At 43.6% G+C, this 15306-nt stretch overlaps 6 protein-coding genes across 6 annotated transcripts; 4 read left to right on the top strand and 2 right to left on the bottom strand.

Moving 5' to 3' along the window:
- Positions 1-4527: 4527 nt before the first annotated feature.
- On the bottom strand, positions 4528-5660 carry PENARI_c013G05903 (ribonuclease III; the record flags this gene model as incomplete). The annotated part of the gene is made up of 2 exons (XM_022633227.1): positions 4528-5547; positions 5616-5660. 2 exons carry the CDS (start codon positions 5658-5660, stop codon positions 4528-4530), a joined length of 1065 nt encoding a protein of 354 aa, XP_022486976.1.
- A 255-nt stretch (positions 5661-5915) lies between these two features.
- On the top strand, positions 5916-6408 carry PENARI_c013G02496 (mitochondrial 37S ribosomal protein mS33; the record flags this gene model as incomplete). Its single annotated transcript, XM_022633149.1, has 4 exons — positions 5916-5948; positions 6006-6214; positions 6273-6322; positions 6380-6408. 4 exons carry the CDS (start codon positions 5916-5918, stop codon positions 6406-6408), a joined length of 321 nt encoding a protein of 106 aa, XP_022486999.1.
- Positions 6409-6991: 583 nt separating this feature from the next.
- PENARI_c013G03008 (U2 snRNP complex subunit CUS1) lies at positions 6992-8725 on the top strand (the record flags this gene model as incomplete). Its single annotated transcript, XM_022633158.1, has 2 exons — positions 6992-7048; positions 7112-8725. 2 exons carry the CDS (start codon positions 6992-6994, stop codon positions 8723-8725), a joined length of 1671 nt encoding a protein of 556 aa, XP_022486945.1.
- A 473-nt stretch (positions 8726-9198) lies between these two features.
- Positions 9199-10047, top strand: PENARI_c013G08603 (uncharacterized protein; the record flags this gene model as incomplete). The annotated part of the gene is made up of 2 exons (XM_022633293.1): positions 9199-9393; positions 9439-10047. 2 exons carry the CDS (start codon positions 9199-9201, stop codon positions 10045-10047), a joined length of 804 nt encoding a protein of 267 aa, XP_022486835.1.
- A 1017-nt stretch (positions 10048-11064) lies between these two features.
- On the top strand, positions 11065-12020 carry PENARI_c013G03242 (uncharacterized protein; the record flags this gene model as incomplete). The annotated part of the gene is made up of 6 exons (XM_022633164.1): positions 11065-11086; positions 11136-11194; positions 11247-11313; positions 11379-11584; positions 11652-11914; positions 11984-12020. 6 exons carry the CDS (start codon positions 11065-11067, stop codon positions 12018-12020), a joined length of 654 nt encoding a protein of 217 aa, XP_022486932.1.
- Positions 12021-12713: 693 nt separating this feature from the next.
- PENARI_c013G11096 (integrase zinc binding domain-containing protein) lies at positions 12714-14185 on the bottom strand (the record flags this gene model as incomplete). Its single annotated transcript, XM_022633356.1, has 5 exons — positions 12714-13155; positions 13231-13370; positions 13433-13487; positions 13534-13656; positions 13716-14185. 5 exons carry the CDS (start codon positions 14183-14185, stop codon positions 12714-12716), a joined length of 1230 nt encoding a protein of 409 aa, XP_022486914.1.
- Between the last annotated feature and the right edge of the window lie 1121 nt (positions 14186-15306).

The raw sequence follows: 15306 nt of genomic DNA on the forward strand, positions 1-15306 counted from the left end.
CTTAGATATATAGTCTAGACGCCAACTAGATATATCCGCTAGATTCTTTTTACTGGCCCTATATTTAATAATAAAATTAAATACTATAAGGTATTTAGACTATCTAGTTTACCGCCTACTTAATACCTTTATAGTTATAAAGTAGCGTAAATTAGTATAGTTAGTTAGGATTCTTACTAGAAACCTACTACCCTCTAGATAGCAACGCTACTATTTAAAAAACTCTATAATAGCTAATAGCTCTAAATTATATATCTTATATTAGGTCTCTAGCCTAATTATCTTTCTAGACTAGTAAGCGATAGGGTACTAGCTAATATCTTTATATAACTTGTTTAATATACTTCTTAGACTAAATCTTAATATATTATATTCAACTAATAGGGGTAGTTTAGGATTAAAATATTATAAAAATAGCTTCTTTATAAAAGCCTACTTTAGCTATTTAAATACTTTCTATACCTCTAGTACCTATTAAAATCTAGCCTTTCTTTGGCCTTTCTCGCTATCCTACTATATATAGTAGCTAAAATAGGAATATAAATAATTAGAATATTTCGATAAAATAATAATAAAACCTAGTATATCTAATTGACTATTATATATTAAATATATATTATAGAATAGGCTATTCCTATATAGCCCTAATATACTCCTCTTCTATTTTTACTCCCTTTAGGGTGATTATAAATCTTATAACTAAATTAGTATAGAAAAAAATAGTATTTACTATATTTTATATATAGCCTATAGGTTCTTAACTATTAAAAACCCTCTTATATATACTTAATAGAATCTATCTTATTTTAAGAGAATATTAGGATATAATATAATACTAATTAAGAAGATTATAAAGCGCGTGGTATATATATATTTAGAAGATAGCTAAGGTATTCGCTACCTAAATAGTATAACTATATATTTAAAATATCTATACTAAGTATAAAAGGCTATTTTCTATTTATCTCCTTTTTAAATTCTAAGCCTATAGTAGGCGTTTTAAATATCTAACTAGATAAAGATCCTAGTATCTAATAGTTAATCAATTATTTTATTTACTAGCGATAGTAGATAGCGATTCTTAATAGTATTATTATTAAGACCTTAATAGTTAATATATAATTATAATAATCTTTCTTAATAAAAATAATTGGCATATTTATAGGGCTTTGGAATAATTAGATCTATCCTTTTACTAATATATTATTATGTATCCTTAATACCTCTAGTTCATTTAGAGAGAGTAGATAAATTAGCTAGTAGGGTAGTTAAGTTTCTATAAATTAATAGTATAATCAAGATGTAATAACTAGGGTAGTTTACCCATATTTTGTTTACTAAAAATATCTTTAAAGTCCCTATATAGCTTTATAGTCTCACTATTATTATAATATAAAAAAAGGGAACTAGCCTATTTTTATCTAATAGGCGTAGATATATAGTTATGAATACTCTAGATATAGCCTTATTATAATAAGCTATAGCTAATATTCTTAGGACTTATATAGATTTATTATTATAGATTTCTAAATATTCTTCTAATTAATATTAAGGTTAACTAAATTAAACTAGTTATATCTAAGAATTATATTATATCTTTAGATATTAACTGCTTTATATATAATAGAGTCTTCTTAATAATTCTAGTACTATTAGTTAGCTTAAGGGTTATTTTATATACCCTAAATAAATATAGTATCTATTTATTAATAGCCTATGACTATCCGCAGTATAGCTTAGCTATCTAAGAGGTACTACGTAGCCTATCTTCAATTTATAAAGCTTATTTTAGCTCCACTATCTATAAGAATAATAATAGGGATAGCCCTATTAGTAAGATTAATAACTACTTAATATATAAATATCTTTATCCCCTCTTCTTTTATCTTATAGCCTCTAGTATAATTATAGCGAAATTTACTAAGGCTTCCTATTTTTTATCACTTTAATAGTAGCTACTTTAATACCTATTTTCTTAAGATAGCTCTAAGAGAGTTAACCTATTTCGCTATATATATAGTAAGTACCGTCTAGTATCTTTCCCTTCTTAACTAGATTAGTTAATAGGGACTAATATTTTATTGGTTTTTTAGCTAAGAAATAGTCTTTTTATACCTCTAGCTCCCTCCTCTATAAGAGTTATTATAGCTAATACTATAATACTAGAGTCGCTTACTTTAGTCTAGTAGGCTCTTATTTTTCTTCTCTCTATTCTAGCGCTAATTTAATAAGATTTATTAGCGACTAGAAATATTATTCTTAATAATAGTAAGATAATTAATATACTCTATTAGATCTATTTTCTATTAGATATTAAATTACTCTCTTCTTTAATAATAAGTAGTATAAAGTTATATAGGTAAGTATATATCTATATATTATTTATCTACTCTTCCTTATTTAACCTTAGTATTAGATTAATTAGATAGTATATTTATAGGTAGACTTGGTTTCCTAAACTATAAGATTAAATTACTCTAATATAGCCTACTATATGTTTTTATATTTATTAATTAATCTAATAGCCTAGATCTTTATTTTTTAAAATAGGGATATTATAAGGAAATTTAATCTTATAAAGCTCCTCAATATAGTTAGAGTAATAGACTAGCGTCTATCTAGTCCAATAGAGCTAGTACTTAAACTAATCTACATAAGTATAGTTAGTCTTAAAGAATTCCTTAAGAGAAAAGACCTATTTTTAATACTTATTATCTTTACTTTATAGACTAATAGATAAGGTTAGCCTTACAGTTTCTTAATACTATAATAGCGTAGTATAAATAGGGCCTTTTTGTTAGACTCCTAATCTATTAGTTATAAAGGTTAGAAGTTATAAAGCTTAAATAGCTTATTAGGGTAGTTTATCTATATAATAGCTTCTATATTAAAATTAACTAGCGGCTAGATTATCTCTAATTAAGATATACTTATTAGCAGTAATACCTTTATAGATATATTACTGGATACTATAGATATATAAGTTAGCGGTTATATCTTAATAGGCTAATTAGAATAACCCTACTCCTGTCAGAGTTATTCTATAACTTAGGCTCTCTTAAGGTTATATACTTCCCTTTCTAGCCGTTTAAGTTCCCATATCTTTTACTTAGTAACGGCCCCTTAAGATAGTTTAGAGGCGGTCGGCTCGGTTAGGATAACCCAGTTAGTTCCTAGATCGATTCTATAATTAGAGGTTTAACGGTTCTAGATATATCTTAGACTAGCCTATTTAGAGGGTCTTCGCTAGACTATCTAGCTAAGGGAAGGCGCTAAGAGCGATAGGATACTATAGTCAAAATAGGTAGGTTCTACTAGGCAAACCTTAATTAGTAGTGCGTTTAGAATTATAAGACCACGTAGTGTCTCCGGGTTTAGGTAGGTAAGTGAGGTAGGTAGCCTAGTTATACGTGTAATATAATAAGGTAGATTATATAAAAAGACTGAACGCTAGTATATCTAACGGACCAGCGAGACATACTTATATATAGGCTAGCCTATTTGTGGGCGGTGAGGTCCCAGATCATCCTTTCACCGTACGTCCTAGGGCATCTATCTATGCCTTAGGCGTCATCGACCTCCTTAGTCAGGTAGTGGTCCTGACACGATCTGCCTCGCTTACCTACCTAACCCTAGAGACACTGCGTGGTCTCACGAAAATACTATCCTACTGTAGAGTACCATATCTAGTACTTTTTATTAATAATATATTTATAAGTAACTTGATCCACGCTATCTTTAGACCTATGAATATTCTAATAGCGGGATCTAAAAAAGGCTTTTTAGGTTTTTTAGTCGGAATAATTATCTATCGTCTAGGATAGCTACTAATTGTTCTCCTCGATTAGTTTATTGGTGTAACTTATTAGCGGTGTAATTACCTTTTTACTAAAATCGTCTAATGGCTAGACTATCCCTAATATCCATATACTTAATACTATATTTAGCGCTACTAATACTGATAATACCGCCCTTGAGAATATAATACCAGGTATAATAAAAGGTATATTACTTATATTACTAGATACGTACAAAAGTAGTAGTATGCTAATAGCTTAAATAGGGTAGCCTTATTCCTAATAGAGTTATTTAATAACTTAGGCTCTTTACTACGATTATATACCTCCTATTCTACTTATTTAATCTCTCGTATCTCCTAATCTAATACCGCTCCCTTGGCTAGTCCTATCGAGGCACCTTAGATAGGTACTAGCATAGATTACCAAGGGCTATTAGTTCGGCTAAAAGAGGACCGATTCTATAATCGGCACTAGTGATATAGCGGGTATTATCTGGTAAAACATATACTACGCCTTCCCTAATTAGGGTTAGGTAAGTGGAGAGGCGTCCGAATATCAAGGAATGGGGGGTCTTTTTAACATCGCCCTTACATATATCTGCCCGTGCTATTTATATAGTACATCTCACCTCATATATTCCCGTTCATCACATTGATTTGACCAACACATATAACGTTGGATTGATTTGGTTTCCACCTGAGTAATGGATTTTTCTCACATTAGGAGCTCACATCTTCGATTCTTGAGATTCTTTCGCCGAGACTATCTCCGAAATTAAAGAGATGTTCAGCAAAGCATTCTCCGCAGCCTCATCACCCGCAGCCGCCTTACTCAAGCCTTGACCAGAGCTCAAATGTCTTTTCTCCCATCCCCACCCAGTGAGGTATAAACCGATGAAGAAGGTCTGGGTGCCACCTTTTAGCTGGACGGACGGACGTTCCTCGAGATATTCAAGTTTGATGTTTTTACCCATTATCTTTTTAGCGAGAGCCTCCTTAGAGCGCAAGCCGCCTTTCTGGGGACCCAGGTTTTTGAGAATCGGCATCCATAAACTGGTCAGCCAATGTTCAGCTACTTGATATCCATTAACCGGATCCGATAGTATGACTGCAGCAACGTAAGCCTCGAACACGTCGCCTTTGGTCTTTGTCCATCTCTTCGATGGGTTGTTGTAATTTGAAGGCACCGCAACCTTGCGATCGAAACCAAAAGTCTCCGCAAATCCCGAAAGGGTCTCATTCTTGACAAGTACCTCCCGAATTTGTGATATTCGACCAGATGGTAAGCCGGGAAACCTCTCCCAAACAAATTTTGTTGCAATCAGCTCAATGTATGCATCGCCAAGAATCTCAAGCCGGTCATAGGTGGTGTTGTTATTGTTGCTCAAGGCTGGATGGGTAAACACAGCGGCTCTCAACTTGTCATCCATGACTGAGGGTAGCGCAGGTGTAGATAATCCATCGATTCCTGTTAGATCGTGTTCGAAGTGACGACCTCCTGGAGCCTGCCGAGTCCTAGTGGAACCTTTATTGGGGAATGGATTCGTTGTCTGACGAAGTTTTTCATCTAGACTTGAGAGTGCTTCCATCACCTCCGAGTCAGCACCAGTGAGGTCGGGGTTGTCCAAAGTCTCCCGAACAAGGCGCTGCAAGAGAAGGAGACGGGAATCGGTGCTAGCCTTCATAGCTGTACTACCATCATCGGCAATAGAAAGCCCAGTCACGAATGGCCGTGCTGAGCGATGTACCTTTGGAAATGTCAGCAATGTACTGAACCGACAAGAGGTGTCAATTGTGACGACGTTATAATAATCACCTTTGGCCTTTTCTGTAGGTTCTGAGTAGCATCGGAATCAGACATGGGGCTTGGCCTTTTCAGATTTGCCTTTGATTCTTTTGGCCCTCTCGGGCCCATTGTCTCTTCGCCCCGAGGCATGTTGGGGAAATTGTTCCAGGTATTTTGGAGAAGAGGTAGGCGGTGTTGACCAGGTGATCACATGACCGTAGCAAAGTTCAGCCGACATCTCCGCGCATTTGTGACGAGATCTCTCTATCAGCTGTGTGACCAGCTGCCTCATTCTCCCATTGTCGGGTTTGATTCATTGCAGGAGGAAATATGGCCCAAAGTCGGATCCTGGATTTGGTCAAAGTCTGTATACCCTCTCCATGCTCGTGTCCCACTACTCATTAACGGTACTTTATTTAGACCCAATGCCGCATATTCTCCCTCAATTTCAACCCACAACGGCTTCGACTGGGAAACAAAGTTTTGAGGCAGCGCCTGCGAGGGCCTGCGCTTGCGGCATGGTACCCAAAGAAGACAGTGTCTTTCCGTGACCTACAAAATACCTACAAACCTCTTGGATTGACAACATTTGACGAGGCAGAAGATGACCGAGAAGAAGCCATTCAGATGTAAGCACTGATACCGAGCCTCTTAGTGAAGAACCCACTAAGACCCATTGACCTGTAGTGCCAAATTGCGAGGCAAGGGCCGACCGAAGAAGAAACGAACTGCCGCAGGTACTTTTTGCCTCACTTACTTCATACTCAAGGAAACCCAGGTCTAACGCTCCATAGAATCGCGGTCCGCCAAGAAGAAGAAATAATCTGTTTGCCCACTGAGATGGCTTGACTATATCCAGTGCCCGGTTGAAAGTCAGCGCATAACATCCTCATGCTTGGATGGGATTGACCTTCCACCTTTCTGCCTGGAAACATTTCCACCTACAATACTATTTAAACCCTTCTGTTCTGATTTTATTCCATAGCCTGGTACGTGTGGGCACATCATTCATCATTTTGTCTTTCCATTTTTTTGTACACTAGATATTATATGGCTCATGCCACTGCTATTCAGAATCGTGCCGGCTCATTTGATCTTAGTATTTTGTAACACAGCGGAATAAGCTCTGGAGCAGCCCTCTACGTCTCAAGTATTGTACGCGTAGGCCTTAAATGTGGCAATTTAAAGGCGGTAAACACCAACAGCTCCTAATCACGTGTATACCAGTGACCGTTGCCCTCTGCATATTTTGATTTGATATCTTGCCCAGCCAAATCAACGTTTCTGATCACTAGAGTCTGCGTTCTCACCCCTCTCCAGATTTTGACTTGATTTAACTGGCTTGACCACTGCCAACCTTTATTTTACGTGTCGCCGGTTGAGCGACTGTCAACTCCCCAGCGACGATGAAACCAAGCAAGAACCAGCTTAGAAGGGCAAAGAAAAAGGCTCAAAAGGTTGAGGTGAGACCCCAGCCATCGCGAATATATTGTACGGGGAGGAGCAAAGCTAATACCACCGCAAAGGCTGCTACTTTGCCTGTTCAAGATGAGACGCCAATGGAGCCGTCCGCGCCTCTTCCTACTCCTCGGGATACGACAACTGATGACATTGACCTGGTTCCCGAGCCCAGTGACCCATTATGGGAGATGTACAAGGATGTTGCCGGCAAGTTTGATGAAATCGCAGCGGAAAGCTCCACTTTGAAAGATTCCGAAAAACCCGAGGTCTATTTTGATGATGGCGATGAAATTCCCGACGAAGAGCAGGAGAACGAGCCCAAGCTCTCGAAAAAGAAACGAAAGGAAATGAACAAACTCTCTGTTGCAGAACTGAAGGCAATGGTTAGGAAGCCAGAAATTGTTGAATGGACAGACACATCCGCCCCCGATCCTCGACTTCTCATTCATATTAAAGCCCATCGCAACGTGGTTCCTGTTCCATCACACTGGTCGCTTAAACGAGAATATCTCTCGTCCAAGAGAGGAGTGGAGAAAGCACCATTCGCGCTGCCAAAATTCATACAAGAAACAGGAATCTCTGAAATGCGCGACGCCGCCTTGGACAAGCAGGAGCAGTCTACTTTGAAGCAAAAGCAACGGGAGAGAGTGCAACCGAAAATGGGGAAACTCGACATCGATTACCAGAAGCTCTACGAGGCATTTTTCCGCTTTCAGACCAAGCCCGAGCTGACTCGCTATGGCGAGATTTACTATGAAGGCAAGGAATACGAAACCAACCTCAAGCATCTTCGCCCTGGTGAACTCAGTGATGAACTCAGGGATGCTTTGAACATGGCGCCAGGGGCTCCACCTCCTTGGCTTGTGAATCAGCAACGATATGGCCCCCCACCTTCTTATCCTGCATTGAAACTTCCCGGCCTCAATGCGCCGCCTCCTCCAGGCGCGACGTGGGGTTATCACCCAGGAGGCTATGGAAAGCCACCAGTTGATGAACATAACCGCCCACTTTATGGAGGTGATATATTCGGCGTTCTACAGCCCCAACAACACGCTCAGCAAGGAGAGCCGATTGAGAAGGACCTTTGGGGAGAGCTACAGGAATCAGAGGAGTCGGAGCCAGAGAGTGAAGAAGACGAAGAAGACGATGACGAGGAAGAGGCTGATGAGGATGGGATGGAAGCAGATGCTCATTCCCCCAGTGGCTTGGAAACTCCCAGTGGCATGGATTCAACAGTACCGTCCGAGTTTGTCGGAGCCGAAAGTGTTTCTGGAGAGTTTGATGTCCGCAAACACCACCGTGGAACCGAGACAGAGGAATCTGTGCATCCTAGAAGTGCGTACCAGGTGATTCCCGAGAAACAAATGAATGTGCAAGGCTTTTTCGGAGGCGACAGAGCATACGACCTCACCGGGTCCTCGGGCAAACCTCCTGTTCTTGGGGCAGATGACTCAAGTCGAAAACGCAAGAAGCCTGGGGATGTTGAAGTGTCTGTTGACTTGGATGCGATCCAGTCCAATGATGGCATCAGCAAAGAAAGTCTCCAAGACATGTATGAGACCCAGAGGCAGCAACAAAACCAGCCAAGCTGGGGCTTCAAGGAGGATTTGAGTGACATGATCGCCCAGGAGAGCCGCAAAAGGCTGCGAAAGGAAGAGGAAAGACGGACGAAGCATTGAGTGCTTTTCTATGTTAATTTCTGAATTTCTCCTAGGCGCTTATTTCGTGATGGGCATCCGGGGATTGGCTACGCTGGTGTACTCTAGGTTCCAAAGGCCTCTGGCCTGTAATGTACGGTAGTTCTCTTTTATCACAGGCCATTATGAGCGCTTAGTCGCTATCCGGTACCGCATTGAAGTATGCGAAGAATATCTAAAAAGGTATACTGTAGTCGTAGTCACATGCGCACCCCAAGGCGCGTTTCCCAAAATGGTTTAGCTCACATACAACCTTTAGATCTTTCGGATCTCCAACTCCTTGCGCTCTGAACTACCACACCCGAGACTTCGCACTTGATCTTTGGTCGCCTTTGTGTTCGGCAGGGAAATACCAAAAGCTTTCTCTTCTATTGAGCTGTATCGCTCTAGCCAGAATGGATTGGGATCGTAGAAGGTTTGCAGTCGCAACTTGTACGTTTCAAGATGAATTACTGATGGGTATTACTGATTTAGATTTGACGATCGAAGAGGAGGAGAAAGCTATCGTCCAGCTGATAGAACAGGCCGTTCACCTTCTCGGGGGTACGATGTTCGTCACAGGCGCTCGCCGCCGCGAACCCGCTCTCCACCCCGACAGCGAGCAGACACCTGGGTGCCTCCGTCTAATAGGGGATATGGGCGCCCACGAAGTCGGTCTCCACCAACCTATCGGCGCCGCTCACGAACTCCTCTAGGAAGGGGATTTGGCCCAAACGGCTACGAAAGAAGACGATCACCGCCAAGAAGATTCTCACCCAGAAGAGAAGAAAGGATCAGGTCCCCGCCGGCGATTTGGCGTTCAAAATCGCCTTTCAATGATGGAAGATCACGCGATTCATCTCGTGGCCACAATAGCCCGAGACGGCCGCGCGACGCAACACCGGGCACTCAGGGTTTCCGACCATCCAGGAGAGATGGCCCACCAGCCCCTAGCCTCGACAAACTCTCTAGAGCCTCTTCGCCAAGAGCGCCGTCAGAAGTTTTGCCGCCGCAAAGTCCAGCACCTGGTCCCCGCGGAGACCACGCGCCTGATAGAACGAGCCAGGACCGAATTTTATCATCACGACATGCTTCGCCTGCACAAGTCGTCGCTTCACAATCAGAGACTATATCTCAACGTTCATCTCCAGCCGTGGAAAAGGCTGGTTTCGTGTCACAAGGATCACGTAGTCGCTCACCGGTACACTTGGGCCCACAGCGTTCGTCCAAACCACCAGGCCGATCTCCGTTCCAGGACCAGATTCCTGACACGGACTCTTCCATTATCCCAAGGCGATCAGAGCATGGAGAGCGACTATCTTTGAATAATCAGTCACCAGCTTTCAACTCGGAGAAGATGCACGATCAGCACCAGATGAGCGGACCCAGAGTTAACAACATCCCAACCCAGCCCAAAAACCACAGTGCAAGCCCACATCCTCTCCCAACATCGGGGCCATATCAAGGACCGAGGCCGCCATCTAACCCGCATCGTGGGGTACTGTCGGCGCCGACTCGCCCTCGCCGTGGACCAGGCTCGCGTGAATCTTGGATGGGAACTCCTCCGGTACGCCGCGGTCCCGCTCCAGCTTCACATGGCCCTCCGGCAGGACCACGTGGTTCTTTCTCCTCAGTCACGGGCGGGGGAAGTTTTCGACATGCCAACCCACGGCAATCCATTTCTGCCTCTGCAGCTCAACCGGTACCCCCGAGGGGGGGCAACCATCTTGCGGGGCTATGTACTATCATACCGGAAGGGAGATGTCTCCCGTCTCTTCTGGAACCTGCTGTAGAAAAGCGGCTGTCTCAGCTTGATACCGACAAAGAAAAACTTCTGGAGCAGATGGCGGAAATGCAACGATCAAAGCGAGCAGAACTTCGAGACTGGGATCGACTTGACCGGGAAAGCTCCATCTGCGCTCTAAAAAGCGAGCTGGCAGAGGGCAATCTCCAGCGAATGGCCGACGAGAGCATCGGGGGTGGAATTCTGTTCTAACGCGCCAAATGTACATTACGACTGGTCAAGGGATGGGAGCGACTGTTTACTCTATACTAATCTATGAACTGTATGATTTCTATGAACATTTTTATTATTTGTATTCCTTTTATACAGTAGACCAAAGATGAGGATCCGATGAGTACATCTGAAACATGTACATTCTCCGCTTGTTGACGGCCAATCGGTACTTCTCCAGAATTGTACTGTACGAATACAGGTCGCGTACCTGATCTGCAGTACTGTAATTACCCTTCCCCTTCGTTTTTTGCTTTCGTGTCAACAACTCAATGCTCTCCTTCTCATCTACTTCCCTACTTTGCTTTGAACGCTCATTCTCCTCACAATGAATATCTTCAGGCTATTAGGTACGAAATCATCTCTTCGGTCAATGCCATATCTGCTAACGCTCCGCAGCCGATTTCTCCCATCTGGCCTCGATCTTCATGCTTCTGCAGAAGATGAAGACGTCGAGCGTATGTCCCTCTGTCGTTAAGCCTGGGACTTGCAACTAATACGAAATCGCAGAGTTGTTCGGGGTTGTCCTTCAAATCACAGGTGCTATATCTCTTGGTCTTTACCACTCGGTATCTAGGTCAGTTTCGACGTCATCAGTCCTTCTCCAAAACCTCCATCGCTAACGCGCCAACCACTCGCCAGACCTCTTCTGGACATTCACCGAGTCTTTGTACCTCACCACATTCAAGCTCCTTTTCATCGGCTCCTCGGCCTACGTCATCTACCTCATGCTCAACGATTACAAACCTACGCATGATCCTAATCTCGATACTTTTAAGGTTCAATACCTCCTTGGAATCAGCGCAGTGCTTGCAATCCTCTTCCCACACGATTATCGTTTCTCTGAGGTTAGTGTGGACTTGGCGGAACTCTTTTGTCGGCGAACCTGGGGTAGAAGGACTAACGGCATCTCAGATTCTTTGGACCTTTTCAATTTGGTTGGAGTCGGTGGCCATTCTGCCACAACTCTTCATGCTCCAGCGAACTGGAGAGGCGGATACTATCACCACTCACTACTTATTTGCTCTGGGAATTTATAGGGCACTCTATATTCCAAACTGGATGTTCCGCTACCTCACCGAGGCCTCATTCCAGCGTTCCTTCCAACCTGTGCCGATCATTGCAGGGATTATTCAGACCCTTCTCTACTCGGACTTCTTCTACATTTACTACAACAAGTAAGCCGGATTGCCGACACACCTCCCATAGGCATAAAAGAATACACGCTGACTTTGATGGCTGCTCAGGGTTCTGAAGGGCAAGAAGTTCTCACTTCCTGTCTAGGTAATCTCATGTCATGGACCGAGGACTTCATAAGATCTTGGATCACTCGTTTCAAGACTGGCGTTTGGCATCAATTTTCTCGGACCCACTGCTTATATTTGCTTGGACGCAGTGACCGTCCAGTCATTTCAGATACCAAGTGTGATACCCTCAATCCATGCATTCCCACCGTTGTCTGGGATTTGCTGAATATGAACTAATGATTTCATGTTGCCCAATGTATGCATCGACAATCCGGCAACATAGGTCTGCTTGGATAGACCCGTTGGAACCGATTACATGGATCACAGGGTGATCTCATCCAATGTGTATGCAAGCAATGGCTCGAGGTTGGTTTTGTTTTGTATCGGCTGCTGCTCCTATTTCTCGCCATGACCCGTGCAAGCAGTAGTCCGAAACGCGGCCTTGAATTGACTTTGTGAGCAACTTTTATTTGGATGCGATATGGAACGTAGTTTCAGAATGCACAGAATTTTTATTTATTTTGTATCTTACTACTGCTCGATTTTTCCGTCTCTCCATACATCAAAGGCTTAGGGTGACACCCCGTTCTGTTCTTATCCTCCTATTGAGGTCAAGGCCGACGAGGAGGTGTGGAGAGACCTCGAGGCTCCGAACAAGGTACTTTTGGGAAATACACAAAGTATATCCCGGACGACAAGAACGTGACACCGCGTAAATCAACAAAGGCACTCAGAACTCTCTCTGGGGCGGGGCTCCATGAGTCGGAACATATCCCGTTGTATAGGTCAACTGGGAAGGAGGAATAGATAGATCGGTGGTGTACGGGTCCAACGTGCCCGCAATTGAGTGCGAAATGTTGCCCATCGGCTGGAACGACCGTACTCCGTTACCTAGGGCTGAACGGCCCTGCACACTTTGGTGGCTATCAAGCCAAGCATTCTGGCTGTGCAAATGACCGAAATAGTCAGACTGTGTTCTGTCAATGGGCATTTGGCCGAAGGTGGATTCTCGCCGTGAAGCCGGAGGTGATGGGAGTTTAGGAGATCGAGGGATCATCTCTAGTCGCGGGGAGCTTCTTCGTGAATTGGGCGGCGTCAAGCGCGAACCTCCGCGGCGCACCTGACAGGTTGGGCAGATCTTTACGAAACGGGAGATCAGTTCTTTCGGCACCCTAAAAGACAATCAGTGGCTGAACAATCATATATCATGTTGTGTACTGAGTATAACGTGTCTAAGAGTTGCCTACCATGAGTAGATTCGCCGGACCTGGGCAGAGGTCTTGTCGCGGCCACCATGCTGGCATTGCTGATGTGCTTTGGTGAGGATTTTGAACAATTTCTCTCGAATCGCAACCGGCTTGCCCTCATGACAGATCATCTTCCTGCACTTTATACCACAACGCCATCATTAGCATCGAATAGCCAGGTTTCCGAGATGACAGAACTTACTTCTGGCGTTCCAGCCCCCATAGCCTGCAGCTTGAACATCTTCTTAACCCAGAACCTGATCTGTTTAGCATATTGTGCACCCAAAGCAACGGATCCCGTACCGAAATTGAGCCGACTCCACCGCCGTATCCTTTGGATCAATTAAGACAGTCCTGATGTTACGGGCTCTTTTAGCATGAATCAATGCCTTGTCTTGCTTCTTGACGGAAAGATCATTGACGTAGCTAGAAGGATGAGGTCAGCTTCGAGTCCACATATGAAGAGGAAATTGCCTATTACTCACTTCTGCATCAACTGATCAAATTCTTTTACATCAGGGAAACCGTCAAGGGCGGGCACAACGGGCTCTGAGAGCTTGGAGATCTCATTGCGAGACTCTTGACTTTCAATCTCTATTTCGCTGAGTGACATCGGATCGCGAAGAGGTAGATATTTTGGTGCTTGAAGATAGCGCGACTGAGGCATGTATTGCGGAGGATGATGGACCCTGGGATCATCCTGAGTTGTCATTGATGGGATCGAATGTTCTGATGAATACTGCAGATTCTGCAAACCCGGAGAAAAGCTTGACTGTGGACCGTAAGGTTGCCCAAACTGAGAGCCGTAGGGATTGAATGAATGTTGAGGGAAGTGATATGGGGATCCATGTGCGAAGTCATGATTCTCTTGCTGGCCATATGAGCCTGGCACAGCCAGTTGGTGGTTCATGAGATAGGCATCATTCCCTTCGTTGCGCCTTGCAAAGCTGCTCATGGCTGGTGCCTAGTTTCCGCTCAGATGTCGATTTTGCAGCATACGATCTGTCGAACAAGCCCTGAGTACAATGTGGACAGACACCAAACGACAGAGTAGAGTGTAGTGAGACGAGGCGTGAGGAACAGTCACTCCCACCAGTATGACAAGAAGATATCAAGGGGAGAGAGAAGTCACTGGAGGCCCATTTAAGAACGGGGTAGCGATTGCATTAAAAGGACCCCAAAGGGCGCGGATATCCCAAGAGCACGAGACCATGTCGAAAAGGCAGAAAACAACAGAGGGCATCCCTGGAAGACTAACAGCAAATATTTCACAGGGAAAAAGAAAGAGTCGAGGTAAGGTACAGAGGGCAAAGAAAAAAAAGAAAGGGTTCGTTTTCGGTAAGGCGATACGCTCCAGAGCCACGTTGGGTATTCGAGGCATCCTATCGGGACAAAGAGGCGGGGAGACGATGATCTCCCCGATTTGCATAGAATCGATCTTCTGCACGTTTGCCTGGTCACAAACAGATTTCCCCTGCAAGTAGCCGTGCCAATTGGTAAGGAACATGGATGCGTTCTCTCAGGCTTGGGGATGAGGATGTAACTGCCCTCGAGAATCTAGGGAATCCCAGTTGCGTGTGTGTTGTGTGTCCATGTCTCACTGCCAAGTATGTGTTTCGATTTGACGTGGCAAGCATCTCCGAGTGACAGGTGCAGGGCAATCAATGCGGGATGGCAGGACTGCATACGTTTGGCTCGTAGTGAGACACGATTTGTCGCCCAACATCCAAGGTTCGGACCCTCGCAGGAAGCAATCGGAATCCTGTTCACAACTGAAAAGGGGGGACTGTTGCTTCCCGATCATTTTCCCGGAAATGGTCTGCATAACGTCCGAGTCCGAGTTTCAGTATTTCACAGAACATGGATAGACCTGGGAGATGGAAGTTGAGAGTTGGGAGTTGGGAGTTGCGGGAGAGGCGCGAGTTGCTATTGTTGGATTCTGCCCAACTTCTCAGAAAACTTCACTCTTCACTCTTTACATATTAACAGTACTGTATAGTTACAAAAGTCAGGCTTGAAAGTCACCGTAAGTTCATGCCAGTAGGTCGTAAGGTCGTGTATTTCCCAAGGCGAAGT

The sequence above is a fragment of the Penicillium arizonense genome, assembly GCF_001773325.1.
Source record: "Penicillium arizonense strain CBS 141311 chromosome Unknown PENARI_contig013, whole genome shotgun sequence".
Classification (NCBI taxonomy): Eukaryota; Fungi; Ascomycota; class Eurotiomycetes; order Eurotiales; family Aspergillaceae; genus Penicillium; species Penicillium arizonense.